Here is a 25,178-nt window from a genome sequence, read left to right on the forward strand (position 1 = left end):
ACGGTTTACATCACTGGGTGTGGAAAAAGCTTCTATAATTGTGTACTCTCATCGTGTGACTAGGACAGAAATTTGCTCAATCTATCTGGGAAATTACTTCTCAGAATAAGACCTCTTGTAACTGTGCAAGATGATCAAGGTCAGTGGGAGTCTATTTGTCCTTTAGGCAAAATGGATACTTGTCCTGGAGGGTAATTTCATTTTGATTCAGTTTGAACATAATATCTGGGGGAGACTCGGGCATCTGTATAATGGAATTATTGAAGGTAGTGGCAGAAAGTCCAGGAGTGGGACTACTGCTATGGTCAGACAATTGGAGGGACCAGAGATGGGATTATGACCAGGAAATAAAAATGGGTTGGTGCCAAAGTCAGTGTGAGGGGCCGAGCAGAGGGAAAAAAAACATAGGACTTAAAATAATCAGCTGAATATGGCATTTAGAGAATTAGAAACTTGAGATATCCAGAGATGGTTCTGCTAAGACCTGGGCAGAAGCAATTTTATACTAAATAAATGTTAAAGATCAGAAAACTCTCTAAAGGATGTTACACTTTTCCCCCTAAAATAAAAATAATCCATTTAAGTAATCAGTTTTATTGGATGGTTATGATGAGCCAGTTTAACAACAATCTACTTTATTTTTAAATAGCATAACTTAATATAAGATGCTGTTTTCAGTGATTTCATTAGCTACTCTTACTGGAAGGAAGCCAAGTTACTCAGACCCTACCCATAATCCAAGTTGTGACACCTTTTTGGCGGGAGCTTGCCAGAATTAAATATCATTAGGCAGCCTACTGACTGTCAGTCCTGTAAACTCAGCCTTGTAAAGGTGTGTAAGTGTCACAGAGAAACTCTCCACTCGAGATCCACAAATAGCACAGACAAGTCTCGAGGCTCAGGTAGGTTGCATGCTTCATGGAAGGTAAGAAAAACAATTATAAGACCTCTTGGTCACAGATTTTATGACACAGGCAAGAACAAATGTCATGTGCATTTGAAGTGCTGCAGTAACAGAACTGGGCTTAGTAATAGGAAAAATAACACAGAATAAAAGAAAAATTTCCTATTACCTTATCGTTGCCCGTTGGAGTTAACCACACAGGCACAGATGACTAGCATGCTTATAAAATGTTTTTTTAAACTTATGCAATATATGTGTATAGGATATATACACATATATGTCTACAAATAAATACATCTCTATGTGTGCGTGGAGGCTTGTATATGCAGAGTATGTCTGACATATGTACAAGCAACAATGTTTATCTGTGTTCCCGCTGTTTATCTCTAAGGGCCGAACAGAGGACTCTACACCAGCAGAGAGCAACACCTTGACACTGCATGTGATACTCATCTGTGGTATTAGAACTTCTTATAAAAAGCACATTCAACTTTTATAATTTAAAAAACCTAAACATTTAAAATAAAGTTGACATGGGAAAAAAAAAAAAAACTGCTGCCCCACATTTTTTAAGACATGAATATTGTAAGGTGTCCAGTCAATAAATCCTGGAAATCCTTTAGGCAAAGAAACTGTTATTAGGTCTAAATGGAAACTACTTGCTTGTTGAGGATCTCTCAATGTAAACGGACATGCCTACACACTCAGGCCAGCTAGAACAGAAGGATGGGAACAACGGGGCACGTGTGAGGCTTTCCAGTACTTGCTGCTAGTTTCAAGGCTGTGTACTCGGCGGTTAAATTCTCCATTTCAGACACTGCATTCGTTTTAGGTTAAAACCTCTGTGTGTGAGCTCAGTTGTGTTTGACTCTTTGCGACCCCATGGACTATAACCTCTACAGAGGTAACTGAAACTCTGAAAGTGAAATTCCCGGCCATGGTGTTTATTTTCTTCTTAGCTTCTGTTCTTTATCATAGTCCTTGAATGTGATAAGCACAGCACAACTGGGTCCTTTTTCATTAAATGCATCATACCAGAATATAAGGCTAACCAGAAAATGACTAGCTTTAAGGTTATATAATGTTGGCTTTTAATAACTCTCCATTTCTCACACCTCTATCTGCCCAATCTAAAAATGGAATCCCAGAGCAGACAGCAGCACAACGCGAAGAGCTCTCCTGAGCCAAACACAGAGGAATGGCAGCTGAGCCAGCTACACTTGGCAGTGCTCTCAGTAGGTTTTGTGGAAAATTGTATTTCCATAGGTGTACAGTTTCATGTCTTTTAAAGTTACGTGGTTATCAGACCAGCGCCAGACTATTTGCTCCCATGCTTCCTGATGGCCCAGGAGAGGGGCTACTACCTACCTAAGCTACGTTGGAGACTCCTAGAGCACATGCCCTTCTCTCTTTTCTAAAGCCCAGGACTGTCACATGCAGTGGCCATTTTTTTAAAAAAAGCTACAGGAGGTAGATTTAATGTTTAAACCATTAAATAGGTCACTATTCTGACCATTTCTGATGCTTTTTTTCCCCTCAAAACCTAAGTTCTTAGGGTGTTTGCTTTTTCAAAGAGATATTTGCCTTTGTCCTATGTCATTCCCCCATCAATTTTTGGTTTGGAACAATTTCCAAATGCATCAGGACCCCTACAGTAGTCATTACTTCATCTATTTCCATACTGAAGATTTACGTGTGACTTCAGCTGGAGCTATTTGAATTGGCCCACAGCCACCTGCACCCTCAATTTTCTCTGGGCTGTTTGGAAGCATCACAGAGAAATATGAGATGGTGGTTGGTGAGAGCAGAATCCTTCATCCCAGCGATTGCTATGTGGCCAAATGCTTGGCTCAATATAGGGCATGGAAGGCACCATTCAAAGCCAGATTCCAGTCTGTCGTAAGGATTATATTTCTGTCATCACAACATCTCCTTGACAGTCTCACCAACTGAAAAATTCCCAGCAGAAGCCCAGTGATTAAATTCTCCTGGAGCATGTTTCTTTCCAGCTTCTGGAAACAATCTACTGCAGTCCCTTTGGCCCTTGCCAGAAAACCCAAAAGATCGCTCCGTTTCTAAGACTGATGTATGAAAACAGATTCTACTTTCCAAGCTGAAACTAACGCCATCAGTTTGACTTGGAAATAACTAAGGGCAGATGTGGTCCCCATCCACCGAGAGGCTGTTCCCACTTAATACAGTGCATCATCTCTCTACTTTCAAAATGACACGTGACCCAAAGGGGTTCAGATAAGCGAGGCGGCACCCCTGGACTTTAACTTAAATGCAGAGAGACAATCATTTATGCTCACATGCAGAAACACAAAGGAAACACATGGCTTGTGTCTCAGAGCAAAATGGAGGAAAGCTCAGAAGACATTGGTTTAGTTTAAAGCAAAAAGCGTCACCCACTTTCACTTCTGCCTTATGCCCAAGTCAAGCAGATGTTTTCTCTGAAAGTGAGGAGACTTTTTCTCCTGATTCTTTAGTTATGAGAGAGTGCCTAACAGAGGTACCTTTGAGTACCAACTGGTCTGTGGCAGGATGAAAAGCTGTAATTCTACTGCCTGCGAGATGCTTCCAGTTAGACTCCCAACAGTAGTTGGCACTAAGAACATTCTGGCAGGGGAAATAGAGAAAAGGATATATTCGACTGCCCTGTACATGAACAGCGGGGCTACAGTGCTATCAGGCATGACCCTGGAATCTGACAACAGTAGGTGAAGCATCCATCTGAATGATCCAGGCATCTTGAAAGTCTGGCAGTGGAGCTCGTAAAACAAGGCTTTGTCCTTGGGACAAGGCTCCCTCAGGGTAATGAAAACCAAGACCTTAGAAGGAAAACCTAAAGCGGGCCCCCTCTCAGCACTGTACCCGAACCTATTAGCCTCTGTGCAGCACTCCAGTGACTGTTTTCTTCTTAAGTGAGTTATTTTGACATATGTTGCTACTTTTGCTTTTGCTGTTTTATTTCAAGTCAATTAGCCTGCTTTCTACTATCAGTCAAAACGCCTAACAGTAAACGCTGTTGTAGTGCTCCATTTCCTGTCACCAGAGTTCCCACTCACGGTTCTCTGCTCTGCAATTTCAACAGCACTTAAAATGGAGTGGTTCTGCAAAGCCGCTACGGGCCTTGGTGAGAATCCACTGCCCATCTCTGCTGCAGCAAAAGGCAAAGATGGCTACACATAGGCAGTACAGAGCTGGGCCAACAGCCCAAGCTGAACCAGTCCTCCACGGCTCTTGGCAACAGTGCCGCCATCTGGGCTGACCCCTGGGTCCCCCCTCCGAGGTACCACTCAACCCAGGCAACTCCCATGCCACCTTGCCGCACCTCAGAGATATTGCACACAAGCGGACGCTATCTTATGTGGCACTCCCAGCTCCTATATAATGAAAAAGGGTTAGGGAGGGAGAGGAGACATGCAGAAAGGTCACTAAGTAGTCTCGGTATATTTAGTCTTGGAAGTGGAAGCAGTTTTACAGTTATATTTCTGCAGGACATCCAGAGGGTTTGAAAAGACCTTCAGAGTCTCATGGTCTTCAAAGACTGAATGTAAAGAGAACAGATCATATTTTTTGTTTTTAAATCGATGGGTCGTTACAGTAGAATTGTGCGGTACAGGGGAAAAGTGAATGCATAGGGGGGCAAGGGAGCAGTGCCATTTATACGAACATCCTTGGATCTTTAAAATAAATTATACAGGTGAACACAGAAGTTCATGCTACTTGCTGGAAGCAATAAGGATCGAATTTTGTGGAACTCGCAGTCCACAAATCTCCAGGTATCCTGCCTCATCCTCAGTGGGCTATCATGTTCTGTGGTACATCTTGGTAGCCCTTAAAACTGGTGGCATGGTCTCAGATAGATTCTTGCAGGAGAGACAGATTTATGGATTCCATCAGCTTCTTCCAGGGGAGCCGCCCGATCACCAGGAGGGCACAGGTGAGATGCTTGTTGAGGTTCTCTCAGCCTGTCTACCAGGGTCAAACAGCAGTTTCCAGGTCCTCATGGCCAATGATCTTATAATTCTGGCGGCTTTCCAGGTAGGCAGCCAAGTCTGGGTCCCCGGCCTGTTGGGCTCTGTCTTGAGGTGTCTTACCCTGTAGGTAACAGTGAAGAGGAAAGAGACACGAACACTTGGGAAACATTTTTTAAAAAATCATAGAAACAGAGCAGCTCAAAGATAACTCACTAAAACTGATCTTTCCATGTTTTCTGTTTGAGTTGATGAGATACTTTCTAAATCTATTATTGCATCAAACGTGTGAGATATGCAAGTTCAAAAGAGATGATCACTTTTCAGAGGTGGGGCTTCCATCAAAGGAAAGGGAGGTTCTAGAGTAATTAGTTAGACAGCAGCAAATCGTGTAGCACAGGAAGTATGAGAACCCAGATTCTCTTCAGAGGGGGATAGAAATCACTGAACAGAAAGTAGGGAACCAGGCATTCTGATTTCTAGTTTGAAAGTCTTTCTGTGATACTAAATCCTGGGAAAATAACAAGCAGAAACAAAAGAGGGATGATCAGAAACAATTTAAAAGGTGTTTCTTCGCTGGTTTCAAAGTCTTCAGTTTGGTTCTCCCTAATTTAGAACTATTTTATCTCCCTAAAAAGTAAGTTAATTTCTGATAATAAAAGTGATGGGTGTTGAGTACAGAAATCTTGGGAAAGTAGAAAAGCATAAGTAAGCAAAAATCACCAGTAATTCCACTATACTAAGATAACTGCTGTTACCCTTCCCATAAAGTAGCTATTTTCTTATTTCTGTAGCTCTACACACAATTAGTTTTATGAAAACTAAACCATACTTTGTTTATATACTTAGGTAATGTGCTTTTGCACTTAATAACGTATAAAACCTCTATGTCATGAAATGTTCTTCTGCATCATTGTAAATGACTGTATCATTTTTTGCAGTCTATTATAATGTTGGGTTTCCCTGGTAGCTCAGCAGTAAAGAAGCTGGCTGCCAATGCAGGAGGTGCGGGTTTGATCCCTGGGTTGAGAAGATCCCCTGGAGGAGGAAATGGCAACCTACTCCACTATTCTTGCCTGGGAAATCCCATGGTCAGAGGAGTCTGATGGGCTACAGTCCACGGAATTACAAAAGAGTCAGATACAACTCAGTGACTGAACAACAACAAATTATAATGCTATATGTATATTTATTGATTTGGGTCATACCTGAATGGTCTAGTGATTTTCCCTACTTTCTTCAATTTAAGTCTGAATTTGGCAATAAGGAGTTCAGGATCTGAGCCACAGTCAGCTCCCGGTCTTGTTTTTGCTGACGGTATAGAGCATAGGCTCTAAAATCACTGCAGATGGTGACTGCAGCCATGAAATTAAAAGACACCTTGCTCCTTGGAAGAAAAGTTATGACCAAAGTTATGGCAAAGACATTACTTTGTCAACAAAGGTCAGTCTAGTCAAGGCTATGGTTCTTCCAGTAGTCATATATGGATGTGAGAGTTGGGCTATAAAGAAAGCTGAGCACCGAAAAATTGATGCTTTTGAACTGTGGTATTGGACAAGACTCTTGAGAGTGCCTTGGACTGCAAAGAGATCCAACCAGTCCATCCAAAGGAAATCAGTCCTGAATATTCATTGGAAGGATTGATGCTGAAGCTGAAACTCCAATACTTTGGCCACCTAATGTGAAGAACTGACTCATTGGAAAGGACCCTGATGCTGGGAAAGACTGAAGGTGGGCAGAGAAGGGGAGGACAGAGGATGAGATGGTTGGATGGCATCACTGACTCAATGGACATGAGTCTGAGTAAACTCTAGGAGTTGGTGATGGACAGGGAGGCCTGGTGTGATGCAGTCTATGGGGTCGCAAAGAGTCGGACACGACTGAGTGACTGAATTGAACTGAACTGATGTATATTTATACACGTAATATTTCTGAAATGAGGCCAACAAACATAAGTCAACCGTTAAAGGAGGAATGGTCTTCATTATTTTGAATGTTTATAGACATACTTAACCGTCCTTGACACTTCTAATTTTTGTTCAATGGTATCTACTTAAAAATGATATTGTTTTAAAAATGTTTGTTGGAGTATAGTTGATTTACAGTGTTGTGTGTTTCTGCTGTATAGCAAAGTGAATCAGTTATATACTCTTTAGATTCTGTTCCCATATAGGTCATCACAGAGTACGGAGCAGAGTTCCTGTGCTATAGAGTAGGTCCTTATTAGTTAGTTATCTACTTATATATTATAGTGTGTATATGTTATTCTCCAATCTTCCAGTTTACCCTTTTCCTCCTCCCTTTCCCCCTTGGTAGCCATAAGTTTGTTTTCTACATTAGTAACTTTATTTCTGTTTTGTAAATAGATTTATTGGTATCATCTTTTTAGATTCCACATCAGTGATACCATATGATACCTGTCTTTCTGTGTGTGACCGACTTCACTCAGCATGACAGTCTCTAGGTTCATCCGTGTCACTGCAAATGGTATTACTTTGCTCTTTTATATAGCTGAGTAATATTCCATTGTGTATATGTACAAAATGATATTAAGTTCTAAGGAAAGGATAGAGGCATGATCACTGTACCAGATAAATAGTTCCATGTATAAAAATGCACACAAGTATTACAGAAACTATCAAACACTTCTCAGCCTTATCTTTTGCAATGGATGGTATCAACTTCAATTAAGTCTGATCCTAGTAGCCTACAAGGGCATGTGGAATAGAAGACAAAAGGGATGTAACAATGGCTCTAAACGCTCTAAAATTTTTACCTATTTAGTTGGGATTTAATATTCAGCCATAGCTCCAAGTTCCTATAATTTTATTCAATTTGGTTACAGTACTTGTAGCTTATCTTTTTTCTTTTGGAATATAGATGATTTACAATACTGTGTCAGTTTCAGGTATGCAGCAAAGTGATTCAGTTTATTTACACACACACACACATATCCCAATTCTTTTTCAGATTCTTTTTGCATACGGGTTATTATAGAATATTGAGTAGAGTTCCCTGTGCTATACAGTAGGTCCTTGTTGATTATCTATTTTATTTATATGTAGTAGTATGTATATAAAATAGATAATCTCCCAATTTTTCCAAAACTTTCACCAAAACTCCTAATTCCCCGCCCCCCAACCTTTCCCCTTTAGTAACCATAAATTTGTTTTTAAGGTTTATGAGTCTGTTTCTATTTTGTAAATAAGTTTCTTTGTATCATTTTTTAAAGAGATTATCTTGTCATCAACATTAATGAGGTTGAGATTCCCAGTTTCTAAATAGAGGTGGAGTGAGTGAGCCTTTGAGTTGATTTTTAAGGAGCCATTCTCTATTGAGAGAAATTCTCTCAAAATATTGCTTCTCTCCAAAAATTTACAGGAGAAGACCCAGTCATAATTATGATATTCAGCTTTCACCAAGCATAAAATTAGGGAATGGAAAAAATTAGAGGATCCCTGAAAAGGATGAAGCATAGCTCTATTACTCCAAACGATAAGCTCTCTAAAACAAAATGTTGGGTGCAAACGTAGGTTATACAGTAGCATGTAGTATAGCTTGACTTTACCTACTTGCAGGAAATGAGAGAGAAAAATGGACATACCCACATGTGAGGAGAAATCATTAACGTTTTATTGGTATATAGGTCTAGATTGTGGGATTTCTAGCAGTTTTTACTTTTTAAAAAATTTTTGCATTGCTAGAGGTTTCTATGAGGCTGTACTATATTTATAATAAAAATAATAAAACTTTGCATTTTGAAAAGAGGACATACATACATAACACAAAATAGAAATATCAAGGAACATTGAGAACCTTTATTTGATTCAGAAACTTAGATTAAAAAAGAACCATCTGCTCTGGGTCCAGGTCTCCTGGCCAGTCTCTTCTTGGTCCCTCTATTTCATCTTGCTCCTCCCTTCTACCACCTGAGGTGAGACCAGTCTCTGGTGCCCAGACAAGGGCCCTGCTGTGTTCTAGTGGCTCCAGCAAGAAAGGCCAAGCCCACCTCAAATCTTGGCCTCTGCTGATCTTGCTTCCCTGGGTTGTGCCTCTCACTAAGGTTACACATCAAAGCACCTGAATGCAAATATCATCTGGGAAGAATATCACAGTGAGTAATTATCTGCCATTTGGAATCTTACACCCAGTTAGCTAACCAGACAGGTAATAGATCAGCTAGAAATGAAGACCCGGCTTAATGAATTCAATAGTCTAGATTTATCAGAATTAAGACAGCCAGGGACCTCAGAGAGCAAGGATCTGGTGGGTCACAAGGGAAATGAAGAATCAAGGCACTGAAACTGGTTCAGAAAGGACAGAAAGGTCCATATCAGAGAGAAAGCCATGTCACAAGGTACTGCGGTTGGAGGAAACTCCAGAGTGAAAACCACACACAGCTCCCATTAGATTTATTTAAGTGATGAGCAATTCTGAAGTCATCAGTAGGCTTGTAAGTTACCTGTTTCTTGTCTACATTCATTGATGCCAAACTTAGGTTACTTAGCACATACTTAATGAAGTCCTCACTTATATATTAAAATTCTTCTCTGTAACCTGCTACAGTTAAGTGGCTTGTCCTTTCTTAGAGGGTGCTTTAAAACTCAGAGCCAACCATGACCATGACCTCAGATCATCATAGCAAATTACTCTATGGGGTTGATCTCTATTAACTCTTCTCTCTGCCTCTCTCTCCCCTTGAGTCCTGAGGTCAGAGCGTTCAGAGGTCTATGAAGCCCCTTGGACAAGCACACACCCTCCCTTTGTGCTTATACATTTAAACTGCAGTTTCTCTAAATGAAACACTTTATTTTGGCCTCCTTTTTCCAAAGCCCCAGGCACTTCCATAAGTACAGAAAGGATGCCTTTGCTCCAAGGCAATGGAGCCAGAGATCCTGCCCTGGGGAGGATGCCTGCACTCACTCATCAAGTTACCTTGGAGTCCGTCTTTCTCAGAGATGCTCCTGCGTCCACCAGAAGCTGGCACACGGCCCGGTTCCGCTGGCAGGCTGCCTTGTGCAGTGCAGTCTCACCCCTAAATCAAAGATGAAATGGGTAAAGGGCTGGAGGCGGGAGTTGGGGTGGGGGAAAGGGGGCAGGGAGGGAAGCGAGGGTCGCATCGTACCCCTGCTGCTGACCTTCTGTGCCCCCTGGCCACTTTCCCACCTATGGTTGAGACCACAGTTGCAGGGCATGGACAGGGGCGGTGGCTGACCGGGGTCCTAAAAGTACCCTGAGTTGGTCATCGTCTCACCATAACATCTGACTCCAGCCTCTTTTTCAGTGTTGGCTGGTTAGGTAGGCTGAGTGATTTTGTTTTAAATGACTACTGTCTGATGTAAGTACTCTTCAGTGGCACTCTGAAATAGACTGATGTGCGTAGATGTGTCTGAACAGTGTGCAGCCACTCTGTGTAGACATTCCAGCTGTGTCCCGTAGACATTGGGACATAGCCGGAATGACGGGAGGTGAGGTGCACACAGGAGCAGCACGGAGCACCACATCGCAGGGCTCAGTAGACCACCTGGCCCTGGGAAGACCACCTCCTGGGACTTGACTTCAAAGGCCCAGGAGGCAGCCACTCTGCCCGACCCGCTGATTCCTTGTGAGTGGAAGGGGAGGGGCAGCCCCAGAGGATATCTGGGAGGGACAGTAAGAACTCTGGGAGAATTCAGCAGCCCAAGTCACCTCTAGTTAGCGGCAGGCCTGAGGTCAGCCCACTCGGGATGGGGAATAGCCATGGCAAAGCGACTATTTCTCCAACCCCCAGAGCCAACCAGAGCCAGCCAAGACAGCAGAGGGAGAAGAATATTCCCATCCTGAGTCTAAAATTGAAAAGACACTTAATGCCAAGCTAGGGTGAATGACAACCTTGCTGATGGGATGTGTGGTACACGAACAAGCTCCCGTAGCAATGGATGGTTCCTTCCTTGTCAGTGACTCATGACTAAATCCTTCCTACTTTTCTTCCTTCCGGTCTCCTTAGCCCTTCTCCACTCCACTGACTCAGTGGACATGAGTTTGAGCAGACTTGGGGAGATAGTGAAGGACAGGGAAGCCTGGTGTGCTACAGTCCATGGGGTCACAAAGAGTCGGACACAATTTACAGACTAAACAACCATAACTCCACCCCACCCATTCTTTATCCTTGTTATATTTCACTGCAGTTCTCTAGAGGCTCCTCCTGGCTTCCAGGGTTAGATGTTTTTAGCCTTTCTTTGTCCCTGCTTGGGGAATAGTAACTGTTGTGCTATTCTGGGAATAAAAACGTTGACAACAAATGTTATCAGTTTGGGGGCCAACTGCAGAGCTGGTGAGTTTCTCAACCAGAATTCCTCTTCTGAGGCACAAAACATGGAAATGGTTGGAGCCACTATGTTCCTGGTTCTCCAGTGGTTGCATATAACTTGTCCCATTCTAGATTTAGCACAGAGAAATTGTCTCACTGCACAAAAAGGATGCCTTAGGGCATTAGGGCTTAATTTGCTTATAAACCTCAGTTGAGAAAGAGTAAATGGATGGGTAATTAAGAGCTAAGTACATTAGACTTCTCTGCCATTCAAGGTGCACCAGTGCAGAAGTACCTCCCTTGAAGGAAGTTCTAAATGATGACCAGCAATGGTTATGTATGCAATCATCATGACAGGTACCATCTATTCTTACTATGTAATCTTTGATTTAGAAGATTAGCTCTACAGTCATAAAGGCAAGTGAAAGTAGATATTTTTATATGATCTCAAGAAGACAATCTAGACTACATAATGCAAGGCAACACTCACGTTTCACTGTCTGCCATATCCAATAACTCGGACGGTCCTAAAGAAGAGGAAAAGCAAGACGCCCATCAGAAAAAAGTTCAAAAAATCACCATTAATAAAAAAACCAAAACTGTAGTCACAGAATTAAAATACTTTGGGAGGCTGAATAAGAGCAGAGTATTTAGTTTCAGGGATAATAAGACCACCTCCCCCTCCAAAAGAGAAATGCTCCCTCCAACTCCCCCTCATCAATCTCTCAATCATCACCAGGCAATATGTAGAGAATGGGAGATAAAAAAGAACATAGCCCCTGCCTTCAAGAGACTTTCAAACAAGCTGAAGAAATAAAATTAATAGGGATAGAATAAATTAAGAATAATTAAGTGGCTACCTAAAGAGGAAAAGGAGAATCGAGTGGGCTTTAAAGTCTACTTTTAGCACAGGTTGTTCGGGAAGGTCTTATACAGCATACCATTAAAACTACGAGAGACTGTATTATTAAGTGCTCTTTATCTGACATAACGCTTAGCAGCTTACACTAAGTCAAGACATTATCTACCCCAATTTCTTTATTTTAGAAATAGAGTAAAATTCTATTTTTCATAAAATTTCCCTCCCCAAATCTGGAAGAAATGTTAATATACAAACATCAAATGGTTCTAGATGCTTCATCAGGAATTGAACATTCTGAGCTTTCACATTCACAACTTCTTATTTGTTCACTAATTTACTCAATTCAACCTGCAAACGCTGCTTGGAATGCCCATCTCTCCCCCTGCTGCACTACTGCTTTCCTCCAAACCCTTCCTGCAACTTCCTACCTGCAGGTATCAGCTGGTCCACATTTTCTCCAGAAAGCTCTCTATTACTGCATTCTTAATATTGCACTAGATGCCCTGCCCATGTGTTCCCTCATTTTGTATGTTAACCCTATTTCCTACAGTTAGGAGGGTAATATAATTAACCATCAAAACTGAGAGTATCCCTAACAAGTAGGGATATACAATCACCTTACTTATCATGACACTTGTCAAGCCATATTAAAATTACCTGCTGTCTTGTCTCTCTCCACAACTAGATTCTGGAAAACCCCTTGAAGTTGTGGCAGATGCCTTGTCCAACACTGTGTCCACTGGCATAGAGCACGGTGCCAAGCAGAGGCTTAACTGTTTGTCTGAATTAATGAATAAGGAGCCTGGCAAGCTACAGTCCATGGGGTTCCAAAGAGTTGAACACAACTGAGCAAATGACACACAAACAGATGGAAAGGTATACAGTGTTCTTGGACTGGAACAAATGCAATCTCTATCAAATTACCAGTGCCATTTTTCACAGGACTAGAACAATGAAGTTTAAAAATTTTATGGAAACACAAAAGACTCCAAATAGCCAAAGCAATCTTGACGAAGAATGGAGCTGAGGAGTCAGGCTCATTGACTTCAGACTATACAAAGCTACAGTAATCAAAGTTGTTTGGTACTCGCCCAAAAGCATATAGATTAATGGCACAGGATAGAAAGCCCTGAAATAAACTCAGGTACCTATGGTCAATTAATCTACAACAAGGGAGGCAAGAATATACAATGGAGAAAAGAGAGTCTCTTCAATAAGTGGTGCTGGGAACACTCGACAGCTACATGTAAAAACTTGAAATTAGAACATTCTCTAACACCATACACAAAAATAAACTCAAAATGGATCAAAGACCTAAATGCAAGAACAGAAACCATAAAACTCCTAGAGGGAAACATAGGCAGAACACTCTGACATAAATTGCAGCAATATCTTTTTGGATCTGTCTCCTAGGCTAATGGAAATAAAAACAAAAATAAACGAGACCTAAGTAAACTTAAAAGCTTTTGCACAGCAAAAGAGAGCATAAACAAAATGAAAAGACAACTTCCAGAATGAGGGGAAATATCTGCAACAATGCAACCAAAACATGCAAATAGCTCATATAGCTCAGTGTCAAAACAAAACAGAACAAAAAACCCATTAAAAAATGGGCAGAAGATATAAATATTTCTCCAAAGATGATATGCAAATAGCTAACAGACACATGAAAAAATGCTCAACATCACTAATTATTAGAGAAGTGCAAATAAAAACTACAATGAGGTATCACCTCACACCAGTCAGAATAGCCACCATCAAAAATATCTACAAACAATAAATGCTAGAAAGGGTGTGGAGAAAAGGAAACCTTCCTACACTGTTGGTGGTGACGGAAATTGGTACAGCCACTATGGAGAACAGCATAGAGGTTTTTTAAAAACTCAAAATAGAACTACCATATGATCCTGCAATCTCATTCCGGGGCATAAATCAGAGAAAAACATAATTCGAAAAGATACATGCACCTCCATATTAACTGCAGCACTATATACAATAGGCAGATATGGGAACAACCTAAATGTCCATCAACAGATAAATGGATAAAGAAGATGTGGTGCACACATATATGCTGGGCTTCCCTGGTGGCTCAGATTGTAAAGTGTCTGCCTGCAATGCGGGAGACTTGGGTTTGATCCCTGGGTCGGGAAGATCCCCTGGAGAAGGCAATGGCAACCCACTCCAGTACTCTTGCCTGGAAAATCCTATGGATGGATAAGCCTGGTGGGCTACAGTCCATGGGGTCACAAAGAGTCAGACATGACTGAGCAACTTCACTTCACTTCACATATACACACACACACACACACACACACACACAGTGGGACACTACTCAGCCATAAAAAGGAATGAAATAATGCTATCTGCAGCACATGGATGGACCTAGAGAGTATAAGAACTAAGCCAGAAGAGAAAAACAAATACATGATATTGCTTATATGTGGAATCTTAAAAAAAAATTAAAAAAATAAACTTATTTATAAAACAGAAAAAGACTCTCAGACATAGAAAACAAACTTATGGTTACAGAAGGGGAAAGGAGGTGGGCAGGATAAATTAGGAATTTGGGAGTAACCTAAACACACTGCTACATATAAAATCGATAAACAAAGACCTATTGTCTAGCACAAGGAAGTTTACTCATCATTTCATAGTTTTGAAAAAGAACATATAGATACATTTTCTTTTCAATATACGTGTGTGTGCGTGAGTGTGAGTGTGAGTGTGTGTGTGTGTGTGTGTGTGTGTGTGTATATGTACACACACATTAAACTGAATCACTGTGCTATATACCTGAAACTAATTTAACACTGTTAATCAACTACACTTTTCAATAAAAACAAAAGTCACTGGTCAAGGGGAAGGGAGATGTTCACAATCCTCCTGGTCATCCAGGAGCTACATCACCAACCTCCTCTCCTTTCTTTCCATCTATGGTCCTTAGGACAGGTCAATCTTCTCTTGGAACGTCTGTCCTATTACTTGTTCCAATTTGTCCTATTTGACAAATACACTTCCTAATAGGTCTCCGTCAGGGACATAATGAGCATGCAGGACTGTTACTAAGAAAACATATAAAGATCTAACATTTAGATTTCTAGGCTTCAAATTCATCATATGTCCTCTGTCTCCCCAAGTATTTAAAACATTGAAGTTCACAGTCTTTCACTTGGAACTACCCCACCTCAATTTGTTCTCAAGGCTCCATTTTATTTATTTTTTGTATAAGCTAAATCAGTAGCTGCATGATCACCCAAATATTTCTAAGACTCTCCCAGCTCTGAGAGCTTGCTCCCTCCAGCTATGTAGAGCAGCATTTTCTACCCACATACCTAAATCTTTGGAGGAACAAATGGCAATCCAGTCCAGTATTCTTGCCTGGAAAACCCTACGGACAGAGGAACCTGGTGGACTACAGTCCACAGGGTCACAAAGAGTTGGATGCGACTGAGCATGCACTCACCTAAATCTTACACATCCTTTAAAAGCCCAGTGTGTGACCAGGTCCTCTGAAAAGGCCACCTTTAACCCCATTTCTGAACTCCCGTAACACTGGGGTTGGCCCTTGTACTGTGCATTTGCTTTCTGAATGTATGCCTTATCTCTTTAATTATTCTACATCTTTTAAGTGTAAGAACACTTTTTCTTACCCTTCTAACACATTCCCTGTTTCACAGGTTCAATGAGGATTTTATTCATTCATGTTTGTTCCTCAGTCCTATGATTCTAAGGAAACTGGAATGATAACTCTCCACCCCCATCACCCCCTGCCCCACTGACATCCCCCTAATGTGTCAAGCAGTCTAGTGCAGTGATTAAGAGCGAGGGCTTTGGTGCTGAACATCCTTGGGCCCAAACTCCAGCTATCTCTGCCCCTCACGAGATCTCAGGCAAGTTCATTGTATTTCTCAGTCCCTTGATTACTGCACAAGTAAATTATCATTAATAATACTATTTATCGCATAGATTTGTTATGAGATTTCGTAAGTTAATACAAAAAAAGTGCTTAAAACAGTAGCTGGGACACTACATGCAATGTGTAAAGTTTAGGTATAATTAAGCATTCTATTCTCTGACATAACACAGCAGCTTACATTAAGCTCGGGTGCTGGAACATCAATGAGGGAAGGAGATATAAAAGGGTGCCTTGGCTCCCACTTACATTTGAAGTAAGTGTTGACTCCAATTCAGTGTTCTGAGAACCAAGTACTCCAGGCCTATTCCGTCTTGGACGAAGCAGCCTCCACAAGGTCAGGAGCAAGAATGCTTACAGAGCCCAATGATCCTTTTAGAGAGCTCCTGTCACCTTCAGCAAAGTCATTCATTTTGCAAGGAATTCCATGAACATGAGCAGTGGCCTCACCAGTGTCTGTTCCCACCATTACTGATAATTGTGTAACCAAGCAGGACGCTATGGGGACTTCTCCTGGGGACAGACACCTCCCACATAGCTCCTCTTTGGAGCACCTAGAAAATGCACATTTTCTGATGTGCATGATGCACATTTCTGAGTTGTTTTACAGATGCTGAAACCACCAACAAATGGAGGAAGTTAACTGATGATCATGAGCCCCCAGACCTACTGGCCCCTAAGGATTGATAATGTTAACCTCTGTGACACTGCCATGACCTCACCATCAGATGAGCTGATCATATACTCTGCAATGCCTCTCCCTCACCTGGCCTTTAAAAATACTTTGTTGAAACCCTTTGAGTTCGAGGTCTGGGGACACAAGCCACCTGTTCTCCTTGTTTGGCCCTGCAGTAAACCTTTCTCTGCTCCAAACTCTGATGTTTCCGTTTGTTTTGGCCTCGTTGTATGTTAGGCACACAGCCTCGCATTTGGTAACAATTGCACAAATATTTAGGCAGTAGGGGGTCTCATCTCATTTCCTCAGCTCTGTCACCTGGTACTCTCAGAAGTGCAACCACAGTGGGTCCATGGACTCTGGGGTCCATGCCTTCGTGCAGTGAGAGGATGATAAAGCAGTTTAATCTGGGCTAAAAAAAGTGGGACAAAGAAAAGAAGCTTGTTTCTCAAACTCCTGACAAGAAATCACTATAAATGAAACCAACCCAGCAGGATTCCAGAGCTGATCATCTAATCTGGGAGTCAGGCCTGCCTTGAGCTGTTTATTGTCTCCTCCTTCCTCTCCAATCCTCTGTCCTTGACAGAGATTCAGATACTAAAACAAGATGTAACTTTTTGCTCTTAATTAATACCCAAAGCAACTTCAATTAAAGGTTTTAGAAAGATGGACTCTGGAAAGATGGACTTAACTGACAGCAAGGAGATTTAGGAGAAGAAAGGACAAGAGGAGTGCATGCCAGGTGGAGTCTGAGACAGAACTGTGGTTTCCCTCCCTATGTGTGTCTCCAGTGACCTACTGGGAGCTATTTTTAATAGTGTATCAAGCTATCACTGCTATGTGGAATCTAAAACAGGACACAAATGTACCTATGCATGAAACAGACTGAATCAGGGACACAGAGAATAAACTGGCGGTTGCCAAGGAGGAGAAGGCTGGGAGAGGGCTGAATTGGGAGTTTGGGATTAGCAGATGCAAACTGATATATATATAATGGATAAACAACAAGGCCTTACTGTATAGCACAGGGGACTGCATTCAGTATCCTGTGAGAAGCCAAAATGGAAATGAATATGAAAATATATGTGTGTGTGTATATCAGTACATAAAACTGAGTCACTTTGCCGTATAGCAGTAATTAACACAATACTGTGAATCAACTGTACTCCGATTCAAAGATAAAAAGGAATTTTTTACAAAAATGTACATGAGTAGAATTACATTTTGCAAACAATAAAAATTAAGTTTTCTTGGAACAAAAATAGTGCATCATGCTGTCTAATAGCGCCCTGTGTAGATTAGTAGCATAAGATAAGATTTGGAGGTGGGAGCATGTCCAGAGAAACAAAAACCATCAACAAAGACCACAAGTATATTCCCTTGAAAGAAAAAAATAAATGTGAAAAAGCAGCAACTATGATTTTTGGAAAAGTTAATTCCAGCCTCAGCCATAAGGGAAAGAACAGGAGAAAGAGAAAAAATAAAGATGGAATTCCTTCAAGTAGATCAACGGGGGAACATTTGGGTTTGGGCTTAGTTTGTCATGTGTACATACGTTCTGATTGTGGACACTATGCATCTCCCCTAAGGAATTGGAAGGAATGCCGTTAAATTATCAGCAGAGAATTCCTGATTGTTCCCTGAATAGAAAAAGTCTTGGCTTTCTGTCTCCCCAGAGTTTACTAAAAGACCCACAGTTCAGACCCCAGCTGACCTGCCCAGGAAGCAACCACTGAATCTCTACTGAGGGGATATAGGTACAGATTTCTCCATGAACGTTTCAGAAGGTGATCGTCCTTCCATAGTCTATGCCAGTTATCAGTAGAATCCTGTATATGATATTCATTTCAAACTACCCTGAATTGTGGTTGTTTATCTATGCTTTATTTCTCTCACTGAGTTTTAGGAATACACAGGGCAGAGACCATATCTTGTATTATGGGTGAGCTTTTGCAAGTCATCCAGCTTTGCTACACTTCAGTTTTACCACCCGTCAAGTAGAGATAAAAGAACTTACCTTGTGGGCTTGTTGTAAGAATCAAATACATAAATACACATAAAGCACTCAGAACAATAAAGATGAGCAGTGATTATTACAATAATATTTCTGTTTAAAAGTGTATGGGACAGACTTTTTGAATGAATGAATGACATTTAAAAATCCACTTGGATCTTGGCCAATATCACACTTTTTTTCCTAAGAGAGAAAGACCCATAAAAGGAACATGGATTTAAAAAAATTTAAAAAGCCATGCTATCTGAGAAATGGTCTGAAAAATAAAGGGGAAAGAAAAATACATTGTGGGTGGAAACATATCATTTTTCGGATGCGGGTCAGGGAATTCAAAAAGAAGCAAAACTTCACAAACGTCCCAACATTGAAAAAGTCACAGCGTGGTAAGTAGTCAAACTTTCCAAAGTTCAAATCGACTGCCCAGTCAGTGCTCATCCCAGAGGCTCTTCCAGGAACCCATGCAATTGTGTCATCACCATTTCGCCTGTATTATATATGATGTGTCTTTTGTCACAGGCATCCTTTAATTTGCTTCCCACACCGAGCCATCCAAATCCCCTTTGCTGTCCCCCCACCTCCCCGTGGTCTCTCTCCCTCTGGACCTCATTTCCCATTAGTCTCCCTGACGCTGCCAGCAGACCATTCCAAATCCTCCTGAGCGCCGACAAAAGCTGCACAGATGTGGGGAGAGCCGGCACTGGGAACTCTCAACAGCACGGCCATCCTGTCCCAGCGGGACGGGGGTCGTTTCTCTTGGGGACCAGAGGCAGAGAGGGGGGTGGGTGAAAAAAAAAGAGAAAAGAAAGACTGAAGGCAGAAAAAGAGGGAAGACAAAGTAAGCCATTGAAATCAGAAAGGAAATGCATGAGTGAGATTTCTATCAGGAAACACAGTAGGGGGCAGGGGGGGTGGGCGCTGGGAGAATAAAAACAAAAGAGCAAAATGTGCCCGGTGGTTAAAGACTAAGACGCCACAAAAGTCTCTGGGAGGGTACAACGAGGGAGGAGGGAGTGGGCAAAAATATGGTTGAAAGGAGTTGAAAAGCAGGAACCGCTGGGGGGTGGGGGCTCTCCGCTGGAATCCCTCCCGTCCTCCTCTCTCCACCCAGTCCTTGTGGTATTCTTAGGCTCTCTCTCCCACCTCCATTCTCTTTTCAACCCTCCCATTGCCCAAATTCCAGTTTTTCATAAAGGGAAGCAGCGTGTTGTGTATTTAAGAGAAGAAGTCCCAAAGAAGATGAGGGACGAGAAAAATTCAAGCCTCCTGTGGCTTTTGAGAAATAACCATAGGTCCCATGGCCCCCCAGCCCGTGTTCAAAAGAGCCCTGAGAAGAGAAATTTGTGGCTGAATGTGGTGCCTGGGAGAATGACTAAGCTCTCACGACTCCCATTCAAGAGGCATCCTGACTGCGGACCCCCACCATCAATAAGACATGAAGAAGAGGGTGAAGCAGAGAGGAGAGAGGCGCTCCCTGGAGTAAGGATGCAGGAGGCAAACAAGTCCCATCAGTCATGCTCCTTGAAAAGGGCCCTCTGATTTCTTAGGACCCTTGTCTTTAAAGGTATCTTGACAGGCGGGTCTTTGAACAGTCTTTAGGATTTATATACTATAAACCCAAGGAAGGACTTGAATCTAGTTTTTAACACAAAAATTTTAAAAGTACAATTTCAAGAGGTTTGCAACAACCGAGATGGCAAGAAGGGGTGTCTCTTGATCTTTGCCACAGTATGAAATCTGCATGGATTTATTCTTTTATTTATGTGAATCCAAACTGATCAGATCCATCCACTGTAAATCTAACATTAACTTATCAATACGATGCCGTAGACATCTCTGAACCCCAGCCTCACAGAGGCATCTCAGCAAAGGCTATTTTCCATCAAATCAAGGGAATTTCAGAGTCAGCATCATTACTAATCAGGCAAGACTATTTGCTGAGCAGAGACCACACTAAGAAGATGATTACAGAGTAGAGAAAGTGTCATGTTTTCTGTGTATGTATCCCTGACTTCAAGAACACCGCAAAGGGCTTGCTGCAATTTAAGAGAGATGACTAGTTCTGCAAAGACAGTTTTCAATTCTAAACGTACAAGTTTATAAAATCATATCAGCAACTAAAGATATTAAGACAAATGACAACAACAGAAATGGTTGAGCCAAAGTGCTCAGCTCTTAAACAACATGGAGAATTAGGCGGACAATGTCAATAGATTTCACATCCATGCTCCTCAATAACTAGAAATAATGAAGTTGATGTTAAGAATGAAATGGACCATCAATTCAGTCAACCTGAATTGACTATCAGGTTGATAAATACTAATTTTAATAAAAATCAACTACAGATCAGTTTTTATTATTTGACTGTAGGAGAAGGCAAAGGCACCCCACTCCAGTACTCTTGCCTGGAAAATCCCATGGGCGGAGGAGCCTCATAGGCTGCAGTCCATGGGGTCACTAAGAGTCGGACACGACTGAGCAACTTCACTTTCACTTTTCACTTTCATCCATTGGAGAAGGCAATGGCACCCCACTCCAGTACTCTTGCCTGGAAAATCCCATGGATGGAGGAGCCTAGAAGGCTGAATCCATGGGATGGCTGAGGGTCGGACACGACTGAGCGACTTCACTTTCACTTTTCACTTAAATCCATTGGAGAAGGCAATGGCACCCCACTCCAGTACTCTTGCCTGGAAAATCCCATGGACGGAGGAGCCTAGAAGGCTGAATCCATGGGATGGCTGAGGGTCGGACACGACTGAGCGACTTCACTTTCACTTTTCACTTCCATGCATTGGAGAAGGAAATGGCAACCCACTCCAGTGTTCTTGCCTGGAGAATCCCAGGGACGGGGGAGCCTGGTGGGCTGCCGTCTATGGAGTTGCACAGAGTCTGACACGACTGAAGTGACTTAGCAGCTTAGCAGTACCAAAAGGTTAAAAATCACCACCCATCAATATCCAACAGTGATCTTTGGACTGTAGATCATAGTCAGATTTTATTTTCAGACAGAAGAGATGGATTTGGCTGCATGATCTTCAGAGTCATACATCTACCGGCCAATTACAGACCCACAAGGCAGATGCAGTGACCGTGAGAACTGCCTGCCTGTGAGCGAAGTGGAGGTGATTACAAGAATATTGTGTTTTCTCCTTAGTGTAAATATTAAAGTGACTAATTTACAAAAGTTAACCAAAAAAATGAGAAAAATAAGCTTCTCCCTTCCCCAAGTTACTAACAAATTCTTCCTGTCCTTTAGTGTTGACACAAAGAGCTATACTGCATGATTCACTCTTTGCAAAATCTCTCACTCTAAACTGCATGATTCACTCTTGGGATCCAAGAGAAAGGAGTTCGGTGTTGGAATGTCAGGCTTTGGTGCAAGCACTCAGAGATGTGCCAGTTGGATTTCATGGCAGGAAAAGCGTGTGCACTGATCTACAGCTTGGTTAGAAACTCCAAGCCCTGGGAGCTCGAGTTACAGGGGCCTTTCTAGGTCGTCTTATTTAAGGCAGTGGAAAGAGAAGTGGGTGGTGGGGGTTGTGAAAATCCATGGTGTTAGAGCAATACCATCTCAAGCCTCCTCATTCAAGCCCCTGGGGAGACTCAGCTGAAATGAAGATTTCTGGTTTTTAGTGTAAGCATGTCCCCAATATTGCATGGGACATACTTCTGCTAAAAAAGTGTTATCATGACTTGTATTTTGATTTGCTAAATCTTGAAGCCCTAGCTTAGGACCCTAAACCAAGGGAAAATATAAAATCTGAGTTCCAGGGAATTCCAAGTGAGTCAGTAGTTCAGGATATTGAGAAGATCACCATTTTCAGCTGAAGAAGACAGAGAGTAAGGGAGGGGACAGATTGAACACATCCATTAATTTTGGAGCCAAGAGGTCTATTTCTCCGACCCTTGAGCCGGGGCTGCCTCCATGACTCGTTTCAGCTGACAGACTGCCACAGAGGTGAGGCAGACTTCTCCAGCCTGGCCTCTGAATGTCTGGAAGCTTCCATTCTCACCCTCCTGAAACCCGGGGATCGTCATGCTGTGAGGAAGCCTGAGATGAAAGTCCAGGTGTCCCAAGCACCCCAGCTGACAGCCCCGAACACGTAAGAATCCATCTTAAATACAGACTCAGTCAAAAGTGCAGTTCCCTGCAGCCTGACAGGTAATAACAAGTGAGATACCAGCAGATCACTGATGAGAAAGGATCCCAGAACCAGGGACGGGAATTCCTATTCTTCAGGAGAGGTAGAGAGGGGAGGAGAGAGAATTTCTAAGAGGTCTCATCACTCAAATAGATAGCCGGTGTCTCACCAACCCTAGAGAGGTACTTGGGTACTGAGCAGATTAAGGTGTGAGGGCAAGCACTCAACTTCATGGGGTAAAAGCCAAACCAGGAGGGAATATCAAGATGACAGCCACCAGGAGAACTTGAACCTGAGCTAAAAGCAAACAAGGTGAGGGCATATATCCAAAGCTCACCTTCACTTTGTCCAGGGGAAATTCTGAAATCTTTTCTATGAAGAGAAAAATAACTATGGAAGCTTTGTGACCTGTATGCACTGTCTATGGGGCTGGGTTCTCATATTTGGTTCTGCCTGTCACCAGCTTTTGGAAGAGTCACTACAGGAAAACACCTACAGTTTGTGTGTGTGTGCAAAAGGCAAGTAGAATTTATGCCACCATTGTCTATTCAAGTCATTGTTTAAAGAGGCATGCTTTAATTGCTGGAGGCCGAATGGTCAGGGGAGTGGGAGACAGAATATACACACCCCTGACACAGCACCAGGAATAGATCTAGGCTTTCTGGGGCAGACAGGCTCGGGACAATCCAATCTAGCCTATGGGGGTGGCGGAGGGGAGTGGGGAGAAAGCCTCTAATGGTGACCATCCTACTTGGATACCCTTTCCTTTTCCTAAATCACTCTTTCTGCCATAATTCAGGCCAAGGGTTCAGGCAAACTCTCCATGGTGAGAAGGTATTGAAGACAAAAGCAAGGCGAGTCAAATGGGACTGAGGGTCTAATCCTTTTCAAGGTCCTTGTAAAGCTTAAATGATAGGATGTGTTCATTCTAAGCACGTGGCATACAACCAGTGCTCGAGAAACGGCAGCTCTGTTAGTTATCTCTTTGTGACTTTACAGTAGGATTTAAGAGTCCTACATACAACCACTTTCAATTTAATGATGCATATGATTATATTTTTTATCCTGCAATTGCTTGACAACAGAGACTTTATTTTTGTGTGTGTGTCGGTTTATGCCAGATAGTTCCTGTGAAGTACCCACAAATATTCGATGAATGAATGAATGGGTACATAGAATAAGACATGTTTGCTGAACTGAATAAAAAGAGGAATAAAAAGGAATGTAAATCAATACATAGAAAACAAATTTATGGTTACCAAAGGGGAAAAGGAAGGGGAGGGATAAATTGGGAGTTTGGAATTAACAGATACACCCGACTGTATAGAAAATAAACAGCAAGGACCTACTATATAGCACAGGGAACTATATTCACTATCTTGTAATAATCTGTAATGGGAAAAGAATCTGGAAAAGATTAAATATATGTATAACTTATCAGTGGCTCAGCAGTGAAGAATTCGCCTGTAATGCAGGAGACATGGGAGACATGGGTTCAATTCCTGGGTTGGGAGGATCCCCTGGAGGAGGAAATGGCAACCCACTCCAGTATTCTTGCCAGGAAAATCCCATGGAGAGAGGAGCCCTGAGGGCTACAGTCCATAGGGTTGCAAAGAGTTGGACAAGACTGAGCAACTGAACATACATGTCTTTAACTGAATCACTTTGCTGTACAGCTGAAACTGACATACTGTAAATTGACTATACTTCAGTTTTTTTAAAAAGGGAATGTGACTGTGTACCAAAGGGAATGTGACTCTGTGCTAAAATGCTTACTATTTACAGCCAAAATATGGATACAATGAGGGTAGGCCATTGGCTCAGTGCTAGGGCTCACAGAAAATCTTTTAGGATCTCTGTATACCTGAATTCAGCAGAGCCAGAGATTCCTCAAAAACAGCCAAGCTAGGGAGACTTTGCCCGCTTCTATCCTATTTTTCAGTCCTAGAAACACTATAAACAAGGGAAGCAGAAAGTACGGTCTACTTCCAAAGAAAGTATCAAAGAAAGATTTGATACTCCTCTGACGTGTCTGTGCCTCTAAAGGGCTATTAGAGGTAGGTGCTGAGGTCACCATCTAACACCAGATTACAAACCCAGTTAGGAGGCTGTCCAGGGGGTGAACATGGCCTGCCACAGAGGACACAGCAGTACCAGATTTTTTTGAAGAGAATAAAAGGTGACTTGAGTTGAAAAGGTGAATGAGATTCAAATAGAAAAAAAAAAAGGGAAATTAGAAAGATGGAAATAAATATGCACATTACTCCTCAGAATGATCAGCTATAAATATGGATTAGGTACCTGGTCCCAACTCGTTAACTTCCCAAAACCCTTCCCAAACAGTACATGATGCCAAGTCCACACTCGGTTTTATCTTTCATTTTGTAAGTAATCAGCC

General features: G+C 42.0%; 1 protein-coding gene across 2 annotated transcripts in view; it reads right to left on the reverse strand.

Annotated features, from left to right (window-relative positions):
- Nucleotides 1-4,332: 4,332 nt before the first annotated feature.
- DGKI (diacylglycerol kinase iota) overlaps nt 4,333-25,178 on the reverse strand; it is a 515,206-nt gene continuing 494,360 nt past the window's right edge. For both annotated transcript variants that reach the window (XM_061414831.1, XM_061414832.1), the window contains exons 31-33: nt 11,664-11,700; nt 9,820-9,919; nt 4,333-5,008 (exon numbers count right to left, since the gene is read on the reverse strand). In XM_061414831.1, the coding sequence (XP_061270815.1) occupies nt 4,892-5,008; nt 9,820-9,919; nt 11,664-11,700 (254 nt within the window). In that variant the 3' untranslated portion in view covers nt 4,333-4,891. The remainder of the gene's footprint in view (nt 5,009-9,819; nt 9,920-11,663; nt 11,701-25,178) is intronic.

This window comes from Bos javanicus, chromosome 4, assembly GCF_032452875.1.
Source record: "Bos javanicus breed banteng chromosome 4, ARS-OSU_banteng_1.0, whole genome shotgun sequence".
Lineage (NCBI taxonomy): Eukaryota > Metazoa > Chordata > Mammalia > Artiodactyla > Bovidae > Bos > Bos javanicus.